At 46.2% G+C, this 21,092-nt stretch overlaps 1 protein-coding gene across 1 annotated transcript; it reads left to right on the forward strand.

Annotated features, from left to right (window-relative positions):
• Window positions 1-261: 261 nt before the first annotated feature.
• On the forward strand, window positions 262-1,793 carry LOC133887035 (senescence-specific cysteine protease SAG39-like). The gene is made up of 2 exons (XM_062326944.1): window positions 262-823; window positions 926-1,793. The coding sequence occupies exons 1-2, from the start codon at window positions 346-348 to the stop codon at window positions 1,492-1,494; spliced, it is 1,047 nt and encodes a 348-aa protein (XP_062182928.1). The 5' UTR covers window positions 262-345; the 3' UTR covers window positions 1,495-1,793.
• The last annotated feature ends 19,299 nt before the right edge of the window (window positions 1,794-21,092 follow it).

Here is a 21,092-nt window from a genome sequence, read left to right on the forward strand (position 1 = left end):
ATGCATAGCCTGTCAAGTGATCGTTTATTCTTGTCAAGTCCACAAAATACGACGCGCACGTAACGCTAGGCTTCTGTTCTACGTACGACTACTCTAGTGCTCATGCATTTACGCACGCGCATGAGCAAGTAACGACCAGGCCACTTGGGCACCGAACGTGACCTACAATCCAAAGGGACTTCATTAGATCAGTGCAGCTCCTGGCCTTCTATATAAACCCACTGGCATCCTACACATGGGCTGCACAACAACAATACGCTAGCTAGCTTCACACATACAACATATACGTACAGAAATATACGTACTCCCAATATAGCATAGCACTCAAGATTTAAAATAGCTAGCATGGCGTCCTACTTCGGCAGCAAGCCTCTGATCATGGCTGCCGTAATGCTGTTCGCCGTGGTTACCATGATGGACCTCATCTCCTGCGTGATCGCGGCCCGGCAGCCATCCTCTGGCATTGGCTACAGCGAGGAGGCCATGAAGGCGAGGCACCAGAAGTGGATGGCCGAGCACGGCCGCACCTACAAGGACGAGGCCGAGAAGGCGCGGCGGTTCGAGGTATTCAGGGAAAACGCTGCTTTTATTGACAGGTCCAACGCCGCAGGCGGAAAGAAGTATCGCCTGGCAACCAACGAGTTCACCGACGTGACCCACGACGAGTTCATGGCCATGTACACCGGGTTCAAGCCCGTGCCGTCCGGGGCCAAGAAATTGCCCGGTTTCAAGTACGAGAATTTTACGCTGTCGGACGACCAACAATCCGTTGATTGGAGGCAGAAAGGCGCTGTCACCGGTGTCAAGAATCAAGGCCAATGTAGTACGTAATTAACCAAATAATTAGTAATTACTCATGTATCTTACCTGTTTGATTCGTCTTCGACACATGTACAGCACCGCATTTTTAATATATAACTTGCAGGTTGTTGCTGGGCGTTCTCTACGGTGGCGGCCGTGGAAGGCATCCACGAGATCACGACCGGCCAGCTGGTGTCGCTGTCGGAGCAGCAGCTGCTGGACTGCGACAACAATGACGGGAACAACGGCTGCGGCGGCGGCAACATGGACAAGGCCTTCCAGTACATCATCGGCACCGGCGGCCTCACCACCGAGGACGCCTACCCGTACACCGGCGCCCAGGGCATGTGCCAATCCGTCCAGCCGGCCGTTACGATCAGCGACTTCCAGGACGTGCCAAGCGGCGACGAGACGGCGCTCGCCGTGGCCGTCGCCAACCAGCCGGTCTCCGTTGGCATCGACGGCCGCAGCTTCCAGTCCTACGGGGGCGGCGTGTTCACTGCGGACAGCTGTGGCACGGACCTTACCCATGCGGTGACGGTGGTGGGGTACGGCGTGGCGCAGGACGGGACCCTGTACTGGCTGCTCAAGAACTCGTGGGGGACGACCTGGGGCGAGGCTGGGTACATGAGGCTGGAGAGGGGCACCGGCGCCTGCGGTATTGGACAGCAAGCCTCATACCCATCTGCATGAACCATGCAAAAATAAAAGCATCTATTTATAACAATACATGAAGAAATAAATCATACGTACATATATAAAATGATATCTTAGCATAAAATAAATCCAGCCGTGTTTTCTCTACAAGAGTAAGTAATGGAGCCTGCTGGCACTTAAATTTGTTGAGAAGGGTTGTTATACAACACTCAAGTAGAATTTATTTTTGTAACTTCAGTAGAAGAACTTCGATAGTTCATATACACATTAGGTTTGTAATCCACGAACCAAAAAGACAACATGAGAGCAGGACTAACTCTCAAATTACTTCCCTTTCAGCTGCACCCTATTATTTCTGTCTGCACGATATTACCATTTCTTGACACTATTGATGTATCTGCGGGTTTTCTTTGGGTGAGTAAACAAATATATATTTCTTATTTTTTTAAATATGATGATGTGCATTGGTGTACACCACTACACACGCAGGACACACTAACACTTGCATCCTGCCCTATCACATGGCTAAATATTTTACCGCTGAAAGCACTCATGTAACCTTTGTTGATGTAATCCTGTATTTCCTGTCACGTTTGTTTGCATTTAGGTGCTTAGTCTGTTAGCATAGAATCGCGGGTGGTAGTGATGTGCCTAGTCCACGCCGCGACCGCGTCCATCGCATAGTCTCGCCACGACGCGCTCGCCGGGCATATCGCACGGGTGACCGAGTAAACTGGCACTCCGTGCAGCTTGTGCGGCGTGGCGGGAATGTCGGGCTTCAAGCTCATGTATGCATGTTTCCTTTTCGTATAAGATGAAATAGAAAACAAGAAAAAGGGCTGCGGTCATTGGCAGCAAGAAAAATACTTTCCACTACGCGTGCGTGTGTGTTCATTGCACTCCTGAGTTCGCTGGAGATGATCCAGAGCTCGGTGGTCACCGCCGGTTCCAACAACTGGTATCAGAGCCGGCCGCTGGCGTCCAGGCGTGTAGGAGCACTGGCGTGAGGGGCTCTCGGTGTTGAATGCAAGATATTCCATTCGAGAGGCCGCCCTCACCCAAAAGACCACGCATTGAAGAGGACAAGGAGATGGCTGGCGATGATGATACATCAGGATCAGGAGGATTAGGCGGTCACCGCGTCGTCAAGGAGAGCACGTTGATGTGGCTGATGCTTTCCCGCACGAATTATGCAGATTGGGCGATGATGATGAAGATCAACTATGAAGCCCTGGAGATGTGGGATGCAATCGAGCCCGGAAAGGACGTGCCACGACCGATAGACCGGCAGGCCATGGGCGCTCTGATGCGTTCTGTGCCCAGTGACATGTGGGCGGCGCTGGGTGCGAAAGCGAACGTAAAGGAGGCGTGGGATCTGCTCAAGACCATGAGGCAAGGTACTGATCGTGTCAAGGCGGTCAATGCACAGAAGCTCCTCAAGGAGTTCGAGAACATCGCGTTCAAGGAGGGTGAGAGCGTGGAAGATTTCAGCATGCGGATCACAAATCTCGTCGCCAATCTGAAAGCCCTCGGAGAGACGATCGAAGACATTCGTGTCGTCAAGAAATTCCTCCGCGTCGTGCCGGCTCGATTCAATCAAGTCGCTGTTTCGATTGAGATGTTCTGTGATATGGACGGACTCACAATCGAGGAGCTGGTGGGCAGACTTCGCGCGGTAGAAGATCGCTTCGAGGACAAGGTGGAGCAGATCGTGGACAAGGCCGGCAGGTTGATGCTCGTAGAGGATGATTGGCTTGAAAAGCACAAACATCGCTTCACCTCCCATTCTGCTAGGGAGGGGAGCGGTGGGAGTGGCGGCCAAGGAAGAGGGAAGGCGCCACAACGTTCTGATGGCGGCAGCTCCAGGAGCACCGGCAATGTAAAACTCATGTCGGAAGGCACACCCCGCCGGAAAGGTCGGTGCCACAACTGCGGCATCTACGGGCATTGGGCCGAGGATTGCAAGCGTCCGAAGAAGAAGAAGAAGGAGCCGAAACACGAAGAGGTGAACGTCGCCGTCACAGGTGCTGATCAGCCGGCGCTGCTACTGGCATCCACAAAGATCGTTCATCTGACGGAGAACAATGTTGTCCCGTTGGAGTGCGAGGACAACATCTGGGTTCTGGACACTGGTGCAAGTAATCACATGACAGGCACTATTTCGGCTGTGACACACCTAGACAAGTCAGTGGGGGGCACTGTTCATTTTGGGGATGGGTCATGCGTGGAGATCCATGGACTTGGCTCAGTCGTCATGAATGGTCGACACAATGAACACAAGGTACTATCTGATGTCTATTACATTCCAAAGCTTCAGAGCAACATTATTAGCCTTGGGCAGCTCGAGGAAGGGGGGTGTAAGGTGGTGTTGGAAAATGGTCGTCTGAAGGTGTTTGATCAGGAACACACACTGATAATCAGTGCGCCACGCACTGGAAACCGGTTGTACACAATCAAGCTTGGTGTGGTGCCACCTGTATGTTTACTGACGAAACTGAATGATGAAGCTTGGAAGTGGCATGCAAGGTATGGGCACCTGAACTTCAGAGCTCTTCGTGATCTAGGCAGAAAGCATATGGTAGAAGGAATGCCAATTGTGGACAGGGTAGAACAAGTCTGTGATGGTTGTGTTTTGGGTAAACAGCACAGAACTCATTTTCCACAAGCGTCCACGTACAGAGCTGAAAAAGGCTTAGAGTTGGTCCATGCAGACCTGTGTGGTCAGATCAGACCACCAACTCCAGGAGGCAAGTCATATTTTTTGTTGGTTGTTGGTGACTTCAGCAGATACATGTGGGTCGAGATGCTGAAAACAAAAGATGAAGCTTTAGCTTATCTGAAGAAAATCAAGACCAGAGCAGAAATTGAGCAAGGCAGCAAAGTCAAAGCACTGAGAACAGATAGAGGGGGGGAATTCAATTCCAATCTGTTCACAGTGTTCTGCAATGAGGCAGGAATCAAGCACTATACAACTACCCCATATTCACCTCAGCAGAATGGAGTAGTTGAGCGTCGAAATCAGACAGTGGTGGAGATGGCAAGGTGCATGTTAAAGAGTAAGTCAGTACCTGCCCGATTTTGGGGAGAAGCAGTAGCAACTGCAGTATATGTGTTGAATAGAGCACCAACCAAAAGCTTGCAGGATAAGACCCCATTTGAAGCCTGGCACGACAGAAAACCTCAAGTTACTCATTTGAGAACCTTTGGCTGCATTGCTCATGTAAAGGACTTAGGCCCTGGAGTGACAAAATTATCTGACAGGTCAAGGAAAATGGTACTGTTGGGATATGAAGCTGGAACAAAGGGATATCGGTTACTGGACCCTCTGACAGGTCGTCTACATGTTAGTAGGGATGTGATTTTTGAGGAAGATCAGGTGTGGGACTAGAATAGCTCAAGCAGAGAGAATGGAGACACTGAAACTTTCACTGTCGAGTTTCAGAGCACTGTATACAATCCTGCAAAAGGCAATTCTGAAGCAAATGCAGAGACAGGTTTTCAGCCACAAACTGATCAAAATGAAAATTGGTCTCCACCACATAGCCCTCAGATTCCTACAGGACATGGATCACCTATGACACCACCAGCACCACAACAACCTGAGATTCAGTGGGCCACTCCACCCTCAAATACAGAAGCAGATTCTGAAGGTATTGGTCTCAGGTTCAGAACACTGTTAGACTTGTTTGATAGCACAGATGAGGTCCAGAATTTTGAATACAGTGGTCTGTGTTTGTTAGCAGCAGATGAGCCATTAAGTGTTGAAAATGCTCTAGAAGTTAAGTGCTGGAGGGATGCAATGCAAGATGAACTCCAGTCCATTCATGAGAACAAAACATGGACTGTGTCTGATCTGCCAAAAGGACAAAAGACTATTGGATTGAAATGGATTTTCAAAGTGAAAAGAGATCCATCTGGGAATATAATCAAACACAAAGCCAGATTGGTGGCAAAAGGATATGCTCAAACACAGGGGGTGAATTTTGATGAAGTCTTTGCACCTGTAGCAAGGTTGGAGTCTGTCAGGCTGCTACTTGCTCTTGCTGCACATGGAAATTGGGAGGTACACCATATGGATGTCAAATCGGCATTTTTGAATGGAGATCTTCTTGAAGAGGTGTATGTTCATCAGCCACCTGGCTTCTGTGATCCCAAATTGGAAGGCAAAGTGCTGAAACTTCAGAAAGCACTATATGGCCTGAAACAGGCACCAAGAGCCTGGAATGCAAAATTGGATCAAGAACTGAGAAGTCTAGGGTTTAGAAGGAGCAATGTTGAGCATGCAGTTTACAGAAGAAGTGAGGGTGACTCATTCTTGTTAATTGGAGTATATGTTGATGATCTCATTATTTGTGGACCTAACAGCAGCAAAATTGGAAAATTCAAGCATCAAATGAAAAGGCTATTCAGTATGAGTGATCTAGGGCTGTTGAGCTACTATTTGGGCATGGAGGTGAAACAGAAAACTGGAGAATTCACACTCTATCAGAGTGCCTATGCTGCCAAAATAGTTGAGATCAGTGGCATGAAAGGGTGTAACCCAGTAGACACTCCAATGGAACAGCATGTGAAAGTATTGGCTGGAAATGCAGGCAGTGAAGAGGATGCTACCAGGTACAGAAGCATCATTGGGAGCTTAAGGTACTTGGTTAACACTAGACCTGATCTAGCTTATTCAGTGGGAGTTGCAAGTCGATTTATGCAAGCACCAACGAAAGAACATTGGGCACTGGTCAAAAGAATTGTCAGATACATATCTGGGACAATCAACTATGGCTGCAGATTTGTGAAGGGAAGAAATTCAGAGCTGAAGTTACTGGGATATTCAGATAGTGATTTAGCTGGAGATCTTGTTCATCGCAAAAGCACCACAGGGGTTGTTTATTTCCTTGGACCAAATCTGGTGACTTGGACCTCACAGAAGCAGAAAGTTGTAGCATTGTCCTGATGTGAAGCTGAATACATTGCTGCAGCAGCTAGTGCTTGTCAGGGTGTGTGGTTGAGCAGGTTGGTGGCTGAACTGACAGGAGGAAAAACTGAAAAGTTCAGACTACTGATTGACAACAAGTCTGCAATTGAACTCAGCAAGAATCCTGTGTACCATGAGAGAAGCAAACATATAGATACACGGTTCCATTACATTCGTGAGTGTATCAGTGATGGAATGATTGAAGTCGATCACGTTGGCACAGACGGACAACTGGCTGATATACTGATCAAGCCTCTCGGTAGAGTCAAGTTCGTCGAGATGAGACAGAAGCTGGGCGTCATCGATGTTCAACAGGATTAAGGGGGTGATTTGTTGATGTAATCCTGTATTTCCTGTCACGTTTGTTTGCATTTAGGTGCTTAGTCTGTTAGCGTAGAATCGCGGGTGGTAGTGATGTGCCTAGTCCACGCCGCGACCGCGTCCATCGCATAGTCTCGCCACGACGCGCTCGCCGGGCATATCGCACGGGTGACCGAGTAAAATGGCACTCCGTGCAGCTTGTGCGGCGTGGCGGGAATGTCGGGCATCAAGCTCATGTATGCATGTTTCCTTTTCGTATAAGATGAAATAGAAAACAAGAAAAAGGGCTGCGGTCATTGGCAGCAAGAAAAATACTTTCCACTACGCGTGCGTGTGTGTTCATTGCACTCCTGAGTTCACCGGAGACGATCCAGAGCTCGGTGGTCACCGCCGGTTCCAACAACCTTAGCTGAACACAAAAGATATATCGTTATAGCTGACGAGATAGAAATATATGAACCAACTAATACAATTGTTATCTATACGGATCCCAAAAAGTGAGAGTGGGCCTTGAGACCAAGACCAGATGGAAAAGGTCTCGAAGGCTAGAGATGATCGAACAAGACAGAAGGTGGGCTTGTCTTAAGTATGTGGCACCTTGAGAATTTAATGCCCTATTACAATCCAGGCTTGGAGTATTTATACTTCATCCCAATCCCTGGTGAATCTTTACTAATATACCCTCATATGGAGGCATATTCTAGGGGTACATTGGTCTTCACCCCCTTAATCGTATATGTATTTATAAGTTTACCATCGTACCACCAAGCGAAAGTATGTGTATTTATAAGTTTACCATTCTACAGAGGACAAGTCCATTAAAGTCCAACAAACAAACCCCAATACTACAGGAGCCTCAAGCCTTCGAGCCTTCTATAATTGCGATCTACATCGACATCTCGCCGAGACTACAAGAAAGGAGCCATCAACTAGATTTAGATTTATTTATGGTAGCCAAGACCCCCCCCCCCTTTGTAATATGGTCTCAAAGTTCAATACAAGATCACAGGACGTAGGGCCATTATCATTCGGGAGGCTTGAACCCGTATAAATCTCTGTGTTTGGTGTGTGATTCGGCTACAAGGAGTATTCCCTACATCCTTCACGTATTCGTAAGATCGGCGGTTCACAAATCATCGATAGCCGGCACCGTCCGTGGGGAATATGACCAACGACACTAAAAACTCGACACATAACATGTCGCTAACTCCATTCAAGTCTGCACCAAGAACTGTCTTCTCAGACGAGGGGTTCTATGATAATTTTACCCTCTTCAACTGACAAGTAATCGGCGGTCGACCGGGTGGATCGCGATGATGACCTTACTAGATATGATTCCAGCGATGACGTAAGTCGTTTTATGGATCACCCGATGACCAAGATGATCGCGCAAGTCGGGATTTTCCCCCGTGGCTTCCGACAATATGGATTGTCGAAGTACCTACCTGGAGGTCTCCTCCGTTGACAAATCCATGATGGATCTGGACTCCTCCTCTATCGGAGATTACCCACGAGAAGTCTTTGCCATCGGAGACGGGGGCTCTACTGCGGGAAACAACAACCAGCCTCCGCTGATGACAACTACTGCAGTCCAAAATCCCAATGGGATCCAGGATCTTGTGTCTCCCGACAATCATTTGGGAACCCAGTGTTTCAGATATGTGGTGGCTACAAGAAACCCTCTGACAACCCCTACTACAAATCTAATTATCCCTGAAGGCAAGGGCTAGATACCCTTGATGACCGACATGTCCAAAGAATCTATGCTTTCTTTCCAGATCTACAAAGGGTTGACTAGCCTGCTCGATTTCAACCGGGGTCAATCGAGAAGTACAACGGTACCACCAACCCCATTGAGTTTCTCCAGATCTAAACTACAGTCATCCAAGCAGCTGGTTGGGACAAAAAGGTTATGGCTAACTACCTCTCCATAGCCCTTGAGGGGTCGGCTAGGACTTGGCTGACCAATTTACCAACGGGGATGATCTACTCGTGGGAACAGCTCTGCGATATGTTCCGATCCAACTTCTAAGGCACATACGTCCAACCTAGTAAGAAGAACAACCTTTTTCGTGTTATGCAGATGGAGAAGGGAATCTTGCGCGAGTTCGTCTGATGGTTCAGCAACACCTGGAGCACCATCTCAAAGATAAACAACTATGATCATCCAATCATTTACCCAAGGGGTTAGGAGCCGATGATGCATTTAGGACGTCACCAGGAAGGAGCCCGAGATGGTCAACTCATGAAAATCATCGACAAGGCGGCCAATGCCAAAGAGGCACTCCTGTTCATCAAGGAAAGGGACCAGGCCACCAAACACCCCCCAACCTAGACTAGATGATGACTCGGTGAAGAGCAACCGCAAGAAGAAATTCAAAGGAGGTAAGGGCAAGAAAACTAAAACTGATGAAGTTTTGGCAGATCTTCCTGACAAGCATCCTGGTACATCTCGGGGCAAGGACTATCATCCAGGCACTGGCAAACGCTCCGCCCACAAACTCCAGCAATGCCACATCTACCAAAAGCTGGTCAAGGCTGAGATCGACAAGGCTAAGGGGAAGAAGACCCAGTTTGCGACCAAGAGAATGGACTCCAGCTCCAGCGATGATGACTCAAACCCGATGCCCTACCAGGAGGGGGACAGGACCATCGACCACATGTTTAGTGGTTCCACGTCCTATGAATCCAAATGGCAGTACAAGACGGTGGCCTGAGAAGTCCTAGCAGCCGCCCCCAAGAGGCACCAGACCATCAAGTTGTCAAACGTTGAAATCTCTTTCAGCAAAAATTACTGCCCATAAAACTTTGCATGCTGCAAGGTCACCCGAGTGCTTATCGATGGAGGAAGTTCTATGAACATCCTCTTCTCAGGTCCACTCGATGCGATGTAGATCTCCCGATCTGCCATCAAGCCAATTAATCAAGCCTTCTATGGCATTGTACCTGGATCTTCAACCACGCCTATCGGCCAAATATCGCTTCCCATCAACTTTGGGAAGCCCGACAACTTTCAGACATAAAAAATTCTATTCGATGTGGTTGATTTCGAGACGACGTGCAACGCCATCTTAGGACGACTAACCCTAGCTATGTTCATGGCTATCGTGCATTACGATTACCAATGCGTGAAGATTACAGGACCCGAAGGAGTCATCACTATCTAGGGTTACCCCAAAGCAGGCCTCTGCTACGACAAGTGGAGTCTCAACATGGCGGCTCAGCACTAGCACGATAAGGAGACCAAGAACTCAAGGACCAAGGTGGCTGAGAAGGCTTCATCGTGACCACGACCAGAGCATCAAAAAAGAAAGCCTAACAACCCAGGGATCTGGTTCCACGACTAGTTTGGAACCAATGTAGCAGCAATACGCTATGCCCAAAGTAGAAGGGTCCTTGTGTACTGGCTAAATCTAATCTATGTCGTTTAGGTTAACGGTATAAGGTGGTAGGGTCCTCAATAATTAATGTAACGTCGATTAGCTCAGTAAGTCCCATATGTAAGTACTAAGAGTACATTTATAGTAATAAAGATCATATTGCTTGAAAAGTTGCTTGAATACCCTTTTCGACCTTATCTATCGTCCCTTGCACCCTCATGCCTGGCAACAGGGTAAGCTGTTATCCTGGTACCCTTACCCACGTGCGCACTGGATGTTACAAAAAGCTTTTCTATGACTAAAAGGTAGTATGAGTTTCTTTCACTTCATTGCATTATTTGCTTCCTAACTTTTAGACTGCCTATCTAGAATTTCATCTTGGATAAACAGTCGGGGGCTTAATGGGTACTCGGTACTAAAAACTGAAAATGGCGTATTGTCTATGCTCTAAAAGAGAATTCCAATGAGAAGGAATGGAGTTTTAAGTCACGACTTTGGGGTTGTGAAAAGGTTCCTTATCGTGTCCACGAGTGCCTGAGGGCTATGATGCTTTCCACTCAAGTCGGACCTAAGGCTGACCATAATGAGCGCCTCGACCTCGACTAGCGGCTGATGTCTCCTAAACTAACCAGAGGGAGAAGCGAGTAAGGTTACGCATGATAAGTTGTCGAACACATTCAATACCAGGCACCCATGATGCTCCCATCTCAAGCGCATAACATTTAAGAATAATATCTTAGGTTCTAATACACTACGAAGTTCATTTTATTGATTGCAGGAAATAGAAGTCATAAGGAAATGACATGAAGGTCATCGTGTCCACATAGCCCTTGGTTGGCCCAGACATCTCCTCCAACATCTGGTTCATCTCCTCATTAGTTTCCCTAGGGAACTCTACTTGAAGGATGTCAGTGTCGATCTCTTGGTTGCGTGCCTTCAGAATGGCTAGCACCTGGGTGACCGCCTCTTCCACACCTCACCAGGCTTGGCTTGAAATGTGGCTGGCTTGGTCTCGGTGAGCTTGGTCGCCCAGGTAGCCAACCTGGCGGCACCAGAGTCCTCCACATGCTCCACCTGGATTCTGACTCTGACAAGAGCATCCTTGAATGTATCTAGGGCCACCGTGAGTTATTGTCAAACGGAGCCTATCTGGGCCTCTTCCTAGGCTAGGGTGTCGCGGGTCTTGGACAACTCTACATGAAAAAGACATTGGGTTCAAAACAAAAATACAAGGCATGGCGTGTCCAAGATATTTGGAAGCTTACCCTTGGATTTGTTGTCCAACTCGGAGTGTGTCCCCTTCTTCTTGGAGACCTCCTTGGAGAGTTGGAGGACCATCTTGTCCAGCTGACGGTCCTTCTCGGCAATATCCCCCTCGAGTCAGGCTAGCTGGGCACTCACCTGCCAAACTTCATTGCGGAGCTTGTGCATTCGCGACATTCCCAACTACAAAACCTCTGGTCATCACATACGATTTTATTAACTAAACGGTTGTCTTACAGGGTAGTACTCACCATAAAGAAGACACTCAAGAAGTCTTCCGGGTTACGGCCACCTTGAACCTGGGTCCCTCCAGGGCATATCCCCCTGGCAACTCGTGAACGAGTCTCATCCACCTCAAGTGATGAGACTTCTACCTCTCTGCCTCTGTTAGCAGGAGCCGGGGGCTTGGTGGTCTCACCCCTCCATCCCTCAGAGGAATCACCCTCCTAGATCCGGGGTTGTGGGGGTTCAAAGGCTGGTGTTAGTGCTTCAAGGAATCTGCGAGAAAGAAGCTAAAGATTGCGTTTCTGAAAACTAAAGGAAGATGTCAAGGCTATAAACCGTACTGGGCCTCTTCTAGTCTTGGGACGTCTTCAATTGGCTGAGGAGGGAACTTGCTCTCTTAGATGTCTTCTTAGGGGCGTCCACCTCAACCGCAACTTTTGGCGCGGACGACGTCACAACGGCCAAATTGCCCACGCCAATGACTGCCTTTCCATGATCCTTGTTCGGCATCTACTCGTACATCAAATTAATCAACTACCGTGGCCACACGGCTTTCTCAAGAAGTCTGAACTCACCTGAAGTTGGGGTCAAAGGTATGGGGTCTGGAGTCAGGGTTGGCGGTGCTGCAGGATCACTGACCGGCGGGCAGCTGCCTGTTGGGCCCTCATCTTCCTCTAGCGCGCCATCACCGACAGAGGATGAGTTCAACGACATGGTTGCACTACCTCCACTTCAACCTAGGCCTACAGTTCCTATGACTTTGACCTCATCTGAGTCCTAGCTGTGAACACTTGTGTTCTCAGCCTCCGGGTCAGGCCTCCCGCGTCTTAGTCACTTCATGATTTGGTGCCTCCATCCACAGTGGCCTTGCAAGCAGTACAAGTCCTCTGTACTTAACTTAAGGTGGGGGAGGCTGACAGTAGAATCACCTTTTGTGCCACCCTAACCAGGAGCACTTATTGGAGAAGCCGATATACTCCCTGAACTTCCCATCTCAGAGGTGGAATCCGACACTGCCAGCAACCCTACTCGAGAGCCTCTTTAGGATGTAGAAGTACCGGAATAGATCAACAGAGGGGCGCACGCCCAGGTAGGCTGCACAAAGATGTGTGAAGACATTGAGCATGATGAGGGAGTTGGGGTTAAGGTGGATGAGCTCAATGCCATAATAGCTAAGGACATAGAGGAAAAAGCTAGAAGGGGGGAAAGGAAGAAATCAACGAACATGACGACCCATGCATTGTCTGGGCTTGGGATCTTTTGACCTTCCGCTGGCGTGCATGTGATCAAGGAGCGAGGATAGATGATCTCGTCATGCTCCCACCGGACCAAGACCTCCTCCGAAATGTCCAATGCTGCCCATGGTGGGATAGCGGCCTTAGCGGCGCCGATGGCAGAAATCTCCGCCTTATCAATATTCTTGTGGCCCATGATGCTCGGAGGGTTCGAAAAGCAGGGATAGGGTTTTGGCGGCAGTTGCAGACATAGAGTGGGAGGTGAAAGAGAAAATGGCTTGAGGAAGACGATGACGAAGGAAGTAAACGTCGCATGAGCTACCCCAGTTTCCCGTTATACAAGGACGAGGGGGCACTGGACGGCCCTCCAACTAGCGCGGTAACGGCTCCAACTACAACTCGAGGCCACGATCCCCTGCACTAACGTCCCTTCACATTTAATGCTCGGAATTTCTTTCGACGCATGCGGGAGCAGTTGGAACGGTATCCCACGGAAATCGGCGCACTACTCCACCGACGTGCATAGTTTCCAAACATCAACATGATCCTTTACTATGGAAAGATTATTTTCACCACTACGAAAATCTCCGCTACGACATTTCAAATTTCAAACCCAGTCAGTGATGAGTCTTTTCTCCCCATCCTTTCAAAAGGTTGAGATGATATTTCTTAGAACACTCAGAATTCCTACTCGGATGGAATATCTGCTTGGGGACTCACATGAGTACTCGAAGTTACTCGAAATCTCGACTAGATGACCCGAGGACTTCTAGATACTGGCTAGATGTGTCATCCTATCCCGGGGCCCGAGTTACTACTCGAAGATGTAGTCTGTCGAAACGTCTCCCTTTGTTGGACTAAGTTTTTGATTCGTTGAAGCCTCATTTCACGTACTGATGGGGGGCTTGGTGATAGGTAGTATAAAACTACCGCATATTAGTATCCTGTATGTAACTAGATCCCCTAGAGTTTTCTGTATTCTTGGAGCATACGTCCGTGCCTGGGAAAGGAGTCCCTAAACGTATAGAAACTGTCCGCAGGTACCAGAGTATCTCATAGATATGGAAGTTTATCTCTAAGGATATCAAAATCCTACTTGAGAAGGAGTCCAGGAGCCATATGGTAGCCCCCCTATATATACGGAGCCAGGGGACCCTACGGAAGACAAGTCCATTGAAGTGCAACAAAGAAGCTCCAAGCCTATAGGAGCCTCAAGCCTTCGAGCCTTCTGTAATTGCAATTTACATTTACATCTCACCGAGACTACAAGCAACGAGCCCTCGACTAGGTTTAGATCCATCTAGGCTAGTCAAGACCCCCCTTGTAATACGGTCTAGAAGAGCAATACAAGACCACAGGACATAGGGTCATTATCCTTCGAGGGGCCTAAACCCATATAAATCTCTATGTTTGGCATGTGATTCAGCTACAGGAAGTATCTCCTACATCCTTCACGTATTTGTAAGATCGACGGTTCACAAATCATCCAAAGTTTGATTTGTGAACAACACCACTTTCATGGCTCCCAACGAAAACAATCGCCACAACAAAGAATTGACCCTCCCTTGCAATAAAAGGGAACAAATCAGGCTCGTGTTTCAATTGCAACATACCGATGGGACACAACCTCCAAAATCCAGCTTGCAACAAAAAGTTGCATTGCTTGCAACAAACTTACCATGGACAGAAGTGTCGTAGAACACATACATACATGTCGCGACAAACATAATCTCATTATGAATTTTTTTTAATGTTTTGCTACTGCAACATTTACTAATAATGTTTGAAACAATACAGTTCAAGGTCTGCAACATACACACCACCACGATTGGCTGATAACAAAAATTTCAATGTTTTGCTACTGCAACATTCACTACAATAGAAACAGTCATTCGAGCTGGGTCATCAGTGCCGGCTAGGATAGAACCAGCACTGATAAAGTATCAGTGCCGATTCATACATTCCCACGCTCGATCATCAACTGAGTTGGGTTGAACCGGCACTTATACTTCAGTGTTGGCTTGACGATGTTTTTGTTATCAGCCAATCGTGCTTGTACTTAGTATTAGTGCTTGACCATCAGTGCTTGTACTCAGTATCAGTGCCGGCTCTTGGAACAAACGGCACTGATACTTCAGTGCCAGCTAGTAACCATGAGCCGGCACTGATACTGAGTATCAATGTCGGTTTGTATTATGAGCCAGTACTAATAAGTGTACAATCTATAAAAGGTGCCTTTTCTTCCCCAAGCGTGAACAGAATAGAGAGGAGCTCTGTTCGGCTCAGCTCCTGCCATTTGTGCCCAACCTTGCACTTGGAGACTTCAAAACTTAGAGGAATCTACATAACCAAGGTGATCCAAGATTAGTAAGATGATCTACAATTCATTTTTACTTAGATTTACTTGCTAGATTGCTCTAGGTTTGAAAGTATGTGATTGCTCCATGTGATGAATTTTGGGAGGACCTAGAGCTCCAATTGAGCTCTAATTGAGTAAGAATTTCATTTTTCTCATTGTAGGGAACATAGAGATGATCTACAACTTTTCATTTGTGGCTAGATTTTTTTGCTCGATTGCTCTAGATTTGAAAGTTTGTGATTATGTCATAGTGACCTAGATCTCCAATTTTCTAGTAGTGATTTAAGAAAAAAAAAAGTTAAAATCACCTCTAAATAGATTAAAATCTAGCTCCAATTTTCAGGTAGTGAATTAGTAAAAAAAGATTAAAATCACCTCTCAATAGATCAACATATTGAATATAAATATTGTGCTGTAGGGATGGTACATCCACCCGCTAGTTGCAAGATGGCGTGGCAGTATTTAGAAGGTGGGTCCTCCGACCCGGACCAAGTGCCGGAAGGTGACAGGCCATCTAACATGGAGCAATCAAGATGCGAGGTAATTCAACAAATTAGATGTGCATTTTGAAATATTGCATGGTTATCAATTCAATGGTTTTTTATTTATTGCTAAAACGTAATGATAATAAAAAATTTGCAGATGGACCGGACATGGATGTACAAGGCTAACTGTCGCGACACAGAGTTCTTTCTGGGCTTGGATGCTTTTTTGAGGGCTGCCTGGCATACAGGAAACCAAAAAGCAAGCGTGATGATCACTATATATGTTGTCTGTGCGTTGATTGCAAGAATGAGAAGCAGTTCTCAGGCATAGAGTAGATCCGTGCACACTTATTTTGCAGGGGTTTCAAGCCTAGCTATATCCGCTGGACCGAGCATGGTAAACATGAGGAGGTTGTGCATGAAGAGTAGCCCATAGTCGAGGAAGACGGAGGCAACGATATGACGGCTGACGAAAACATCGATATGTCAGTGTTCGAAGATACTTTTGTCGGCAATGATGATGACGACCTAGAGGAAATGTTGCGCAATGCAGAGGGAGACTTAACCAGTGATAGGCAACATGAAAAGTTCCAGTGCATGATAGAGGACTATAAAGCACCGGTGTTCTCGGGCTGTAAGAAAGAGCACAACAAGCTGCATGTTGTGCTGATATTGCTGCAAATAAAGTCTAGCGATGGTTGGTCTGATAAGTGCTTCAATGAGTTGTTACAATTCATGAGAGACTTGCTTCCAGAGGGCAACAAGTTTTCTAAAAACACGTACCACGCCAAGCAGATTGTCTATTCGTTAGGGTTGGAAGTAGAGAAAATACATGCATGTCGAAATGACTGCATGTTGTATCGCAACGGGGATGCAGACATGGAAGTGTGTCGCATTTGTGGTGCATCATGGTACAAGCGCAACGGTGATGATATCAATAGCGATGATGTTGGGGAGAAGAGTAAGGATAAAAGACCCGCCACTAAGATGGTTTGGTATTTCCCTATAATCTCCCATCTGAAGCGATTGTTTGCTAACAAAGTGAATGCTAAGTTGATGCGATGGCACGCCGAAGGATGCAACAAAGATGGAATGCTTAGACACCCTACTGATGGAATGCAATGGAGTAACTTCGATACAAAATACAGGGAATTCAAAGCTGAAGTGAGGAATATAAGGTTCGGTTGAGTACAGATCGGATGAATCCTTTTGGCAACATAAGCAATAGTCATATCACCTAGCCCGTGACTCTCTGTATCTACAACCTTCTATCTTGGTTGTGTATGAAGTGGAAGTTCCTTATGATGACTTTGCTGATCAGTGGTCCGAACCAACCTGGGAATGGTATCGATGTGTATATCCATCCATTGCTTGAAGATCTCCTTGTACTATGGAAAGATGGCGTACGGGTGTGGGCTGAATACAAACGTGAGCATTTCACCCTACACGCAATGCTGTTCATAATGATCCAAGATTGGCCTGCTCTTGCTAACCAATTGGGACAGACTTTAAAAGTCTACAATGGATGTGTATGGTGCTTAGATCAAATAGGGGGCTGTGGCTGAAGAACTGTAAGAAAATTGTCTACATGGGTCACCGTAGGTTTCTTCACCCAAATCACCCATACCACAGGAATAAAAGAGCTTTTGATGGGACAGTGGAGACTCGTCGAGCTCCGAAGGTTCACACGGGGGAAGATGTATATAAGATGGTAAAGAATCTTAGAGTTATCCTTGGAAAAGGGAAAGGCAGTACAAAATTCCCAGCCGGAAAACTCGCTCCTATGTATAAAAAGAGATCAATTTTTTGGAACCTAACTTATTGGAATCACTTGATGGTCCGACACGCAATTGACGTCATGCATGTGGAGAAGAACTTGTTAGACAGCTTAATTGGTACCTTACTAGACATACCTGGCAAAACAAAAGATACACTCAATGCACAGTTAGACCTGGAAGATATGAAGCTAAGAAAAATTCTGCATCCTAAAATCCTAGGCAACGGGGCAAATTAACTTCCCACGGCTTGCTACACGCTGAGCAAGAAAGAGAAGATCAGCCTGTGCAGTTGCTTGCATGGAATCAAAGTTCCAACCGATTACTCCTCCAACGTAAAGAGATTAGTGAACATGAAAACTTTGAAGTTAGTTGGCATGAAGTCCCTTGATTGTCACATGATGATGATACAATTTCTTGCTGTTGCAATTAGAGCTATTCTACCGGATAAGGTCTGAGACCCAATCATAAAGTTGTGTTCATTTTTCAACGCAATTTCACAGAAGGTCATTGATCCGAGCAAACTTAAAAAGCTGCAGAAAGACGTGGTCCATACTATATGCCATCTTGAGAGTATTTTCCCTCCATTATTTTTTGAGATAATACCCCATCTCATTGTTCACATCGTGCATGAGATAAAGTACCTTGGCCCCGTGTTTCTGCATCATATGCATCCTTTCAAAATGTTCATGTCAGTTCTGAAGAAATATGTTCGTAACCAAGGTCGGCCGGAAGGTTGCATGGCCCAAGGCTGGGGAACAACTATCATTTATGCTTTAATTAGTACAAATAAAGCTATAGTATGATAGTTATAGATCTAATTCGTATCTACTAAGAATATACCTTATTTCTATTAAGCAAAAAGATTTTGTTATGCTTTAATTACATGTAATGAAAATGTACTACACAAATTATAAACCTAATATAAAATAAATTACCTAATATACAATAAATTACAGACCTAGATATACAACAAAATATTTTGTCAAAAAAAGGAAAACAATATCAGTGCCGGTTATAGGAAAAAACCAGCACTAATAGCCCTAGCATCAGTACCAACTTAGTTGTAAAATCGGCACTGATACTGGTATCAGTGCCGGTTGTAGATCACAACTGGCACTGATACTCTACATGCCAGATGGTCCGGCGTGCAGACCGGACGCTCCGAGGTGACGACGCACACCGGATGGTCCGGCGTCTAAAATTTTCTAAACAGCGGATGCTTTGCGGTTTACAATGGTAGTGGACGACACACACCGGATGGTCTGGCATTTTGAGTCTGTGCATGCCGAATCATCCGGCGTCACTACCTCCCAAATGCCGTATCACTGCTGGCTTGATTTTAAAACCGGCACTGATAGTCCATGCATCAGTGTCGGTTGTAGACCACAGTCGGCACAGATACTCTATTCCTATATATACCAGGACTTAGCAGCAGCCTCTCCATCCCTTGCGCGCCTGCCGATTCCACTGCCTCCCCAACGCCGCCGTCCTTGGAGCCCCGCTGTCTCCCCAATGCCGTCGTCCCCGTCCCCATCCCCATCGCCGTCCTCGTCACCTTCCTAGTCCACCGTCCCTGTCCCTGTCCCCGTCACCATCCCCGTCTCCGTCGCCATCCCCAGAGCCCCACCGTCCTCATCCTTGTCGCTGTCCCCGTCGCCGTCAACCATACTCGTCCCCGAAGCCAACGCCTAGCCCTCTGTGGAGTGTACTGCATAAAGGTTTGTAAACGAAAAAAAACCGGATTAAGGTAACCTATGGGATATGTATTCTTGAATATTTAATTTTTTTGCCTCAAAAACTTTTTAGTCCCTAAAAAAATATGTATGATACGTGTTCTTATATATGTAATTTTTCCCTAAATAAATGTTTAGCCCTTTCAAAAAAATTGTATGATAAGTGTTCTTGAATCTGTACGAAATGTGTTCTTAATTCTGTAAGAAATATGTAGGATGTGTTCTTGATTCTGTACAAAAAATTTTGAGTCCTTGATAAAATCTGTCGAAAAAGATTATTTCTACCAAATTAGTTTATCTTGCCTCTCATTTTGTGCTACATCTTAGAAAATTTGTACAGCATCTTGTGAAATGAACAAGAATTTTGAATCCTTAAAACATCTATGTGAATTCATGAGAATAGGGGGAGAGTAGAGAGAGGATGAGAAAGGAGATCGAGAGAGAGAGGATTTTAGAATGAAGAGAAACATAATAACATTCCCCGTGATGGATAGATGTACGTACCTCATCCTCCCTGATGTGCTGGTAGGAGAGGATCCCTTTATGTGTTCTTGAATCCCTATATGTGGCGATGCATGGTACCTTTGAGAATTGAAGGATTGTTACAAAAAGCATGTTTGCAAAATTCACCCTGTAGCAAAGAACATAGTGGGATGGTAAATAACAAAAATAGTTTTGTTCATATTCGAAGAACAAATAACACTTTTGTAGTTAACCAAGCACAAGCGTTAATAATTAAGTACTTAAAAACCAAAGGATACCCGAGACTCAAAGCTTGTTGTTGACAATTGAAAATTTACACACTACCACATAAACAGTGAAAGCAGACGAAGTGTCACAGACAGTTTCTTAGAACCCGTCACTGACAAAGTACACAGTGATTGTTGCTAAAGCACCATATTTTTCTATTCAAATTTTCTATCAATTATGTTACTGACAATTATGTTACTGGTGTGAGCAGTGTTGATAGTTTTCAACAACAAACAAAATGTTGTTTCATATTGACAGCCTTTGAAATCAAATGGTTGTTCAACGCTTGTACTGAAAGCGATACATTGAGATATTAGCAGTTCTTCCCATGATCTTAGATGCTACTTGAACTAGATGTGTTTGACCTGGGCCAACTTTCTAGTATTGCAACTTGCTAGTCTATTTGATGCATTTAAGCATAATCTGCTAGCTGCTATTTCTTGATGTATCCACTAGCTGTCATATATGCTAATGTCGATGATGCATGAAATTTGAATAGATAGAATTTTTATGTAGGAATGGCACGTACAAAATCAAGTCGCCGCCCACGGATGTGCCCACCGATACAAGGCCTCTCCTCTGATCAGGATCCAATCTTGGATGATGCTCGGGAGCAAAGCCCGAGTGCATACCTCAATTTGAATCAACCTGACGCTGATGCTCCGGAGGGTCCGACCACTGATGATGCGCTCTCATCTTCGACCACTGATGCTGAGCCGGTGGGTCAGTCGTCTGAGGAACCGAGGCGTGACCGAGGTCACAGCAAGATGCATGAGGGATGTTTTGTCATCACGGAAGTCGATTCAGCCAGGGAGCCCATAAAACCTTTAGATGTACTCGGGCTGTTTAAGACAGCATGCAGGTGTCTCGTAAGGGACCACGTCGCAATCACTTATAGAACTTGGAGAGGCAAACGAGGTGACAAGTGGGTGGTTCCTGATAGCATCAAGGATTTTATGTGGGGCAAGTTGTCGGAAAAAGTTTTAGTACTCTGAAGGATGCAACATGGCCATAATGAAGCATCAAGCCATAGTTATAATGGGCAGAATTTTTTAGAATTTTAAGGGTAAATTGTACAGAGATTATCACTTGAAGGGTCGAACACCAAATTAGGATAATTATCGAACGGTGAAAGA

The sequence above is a fragment of the Phragmites australis genome, chromosome 12 (genome assembly GCF_958298935.1).
Source record: "Phragmites australis chromosome 12, lpPhrAust1.1, whole genome shotgun sequence".
Classification (NCBI taxonomy): domain Eukaryota; kingdom Viridiplantae; phylum Streptophyta; class Magnoliopsida; order Poales; family Poaceae; genus Phragmites; species Phragmites australis.

Coding starts and splice junctions, on each gene's coding strand:
- LOC133887035 (XM_062326944.1), top strand. CDS start 346: ATGGCGTCCTACTTCGGCAGCAAGCCTCTGATCATGGCTGCCGTAATG. Junction 824..925: donor CAAGAATCAAGGCCAATGTA/GTACGTAATTAA, acceptor TATAACTTGCAG/GTTGTTGCTGGGCGTTCTCT.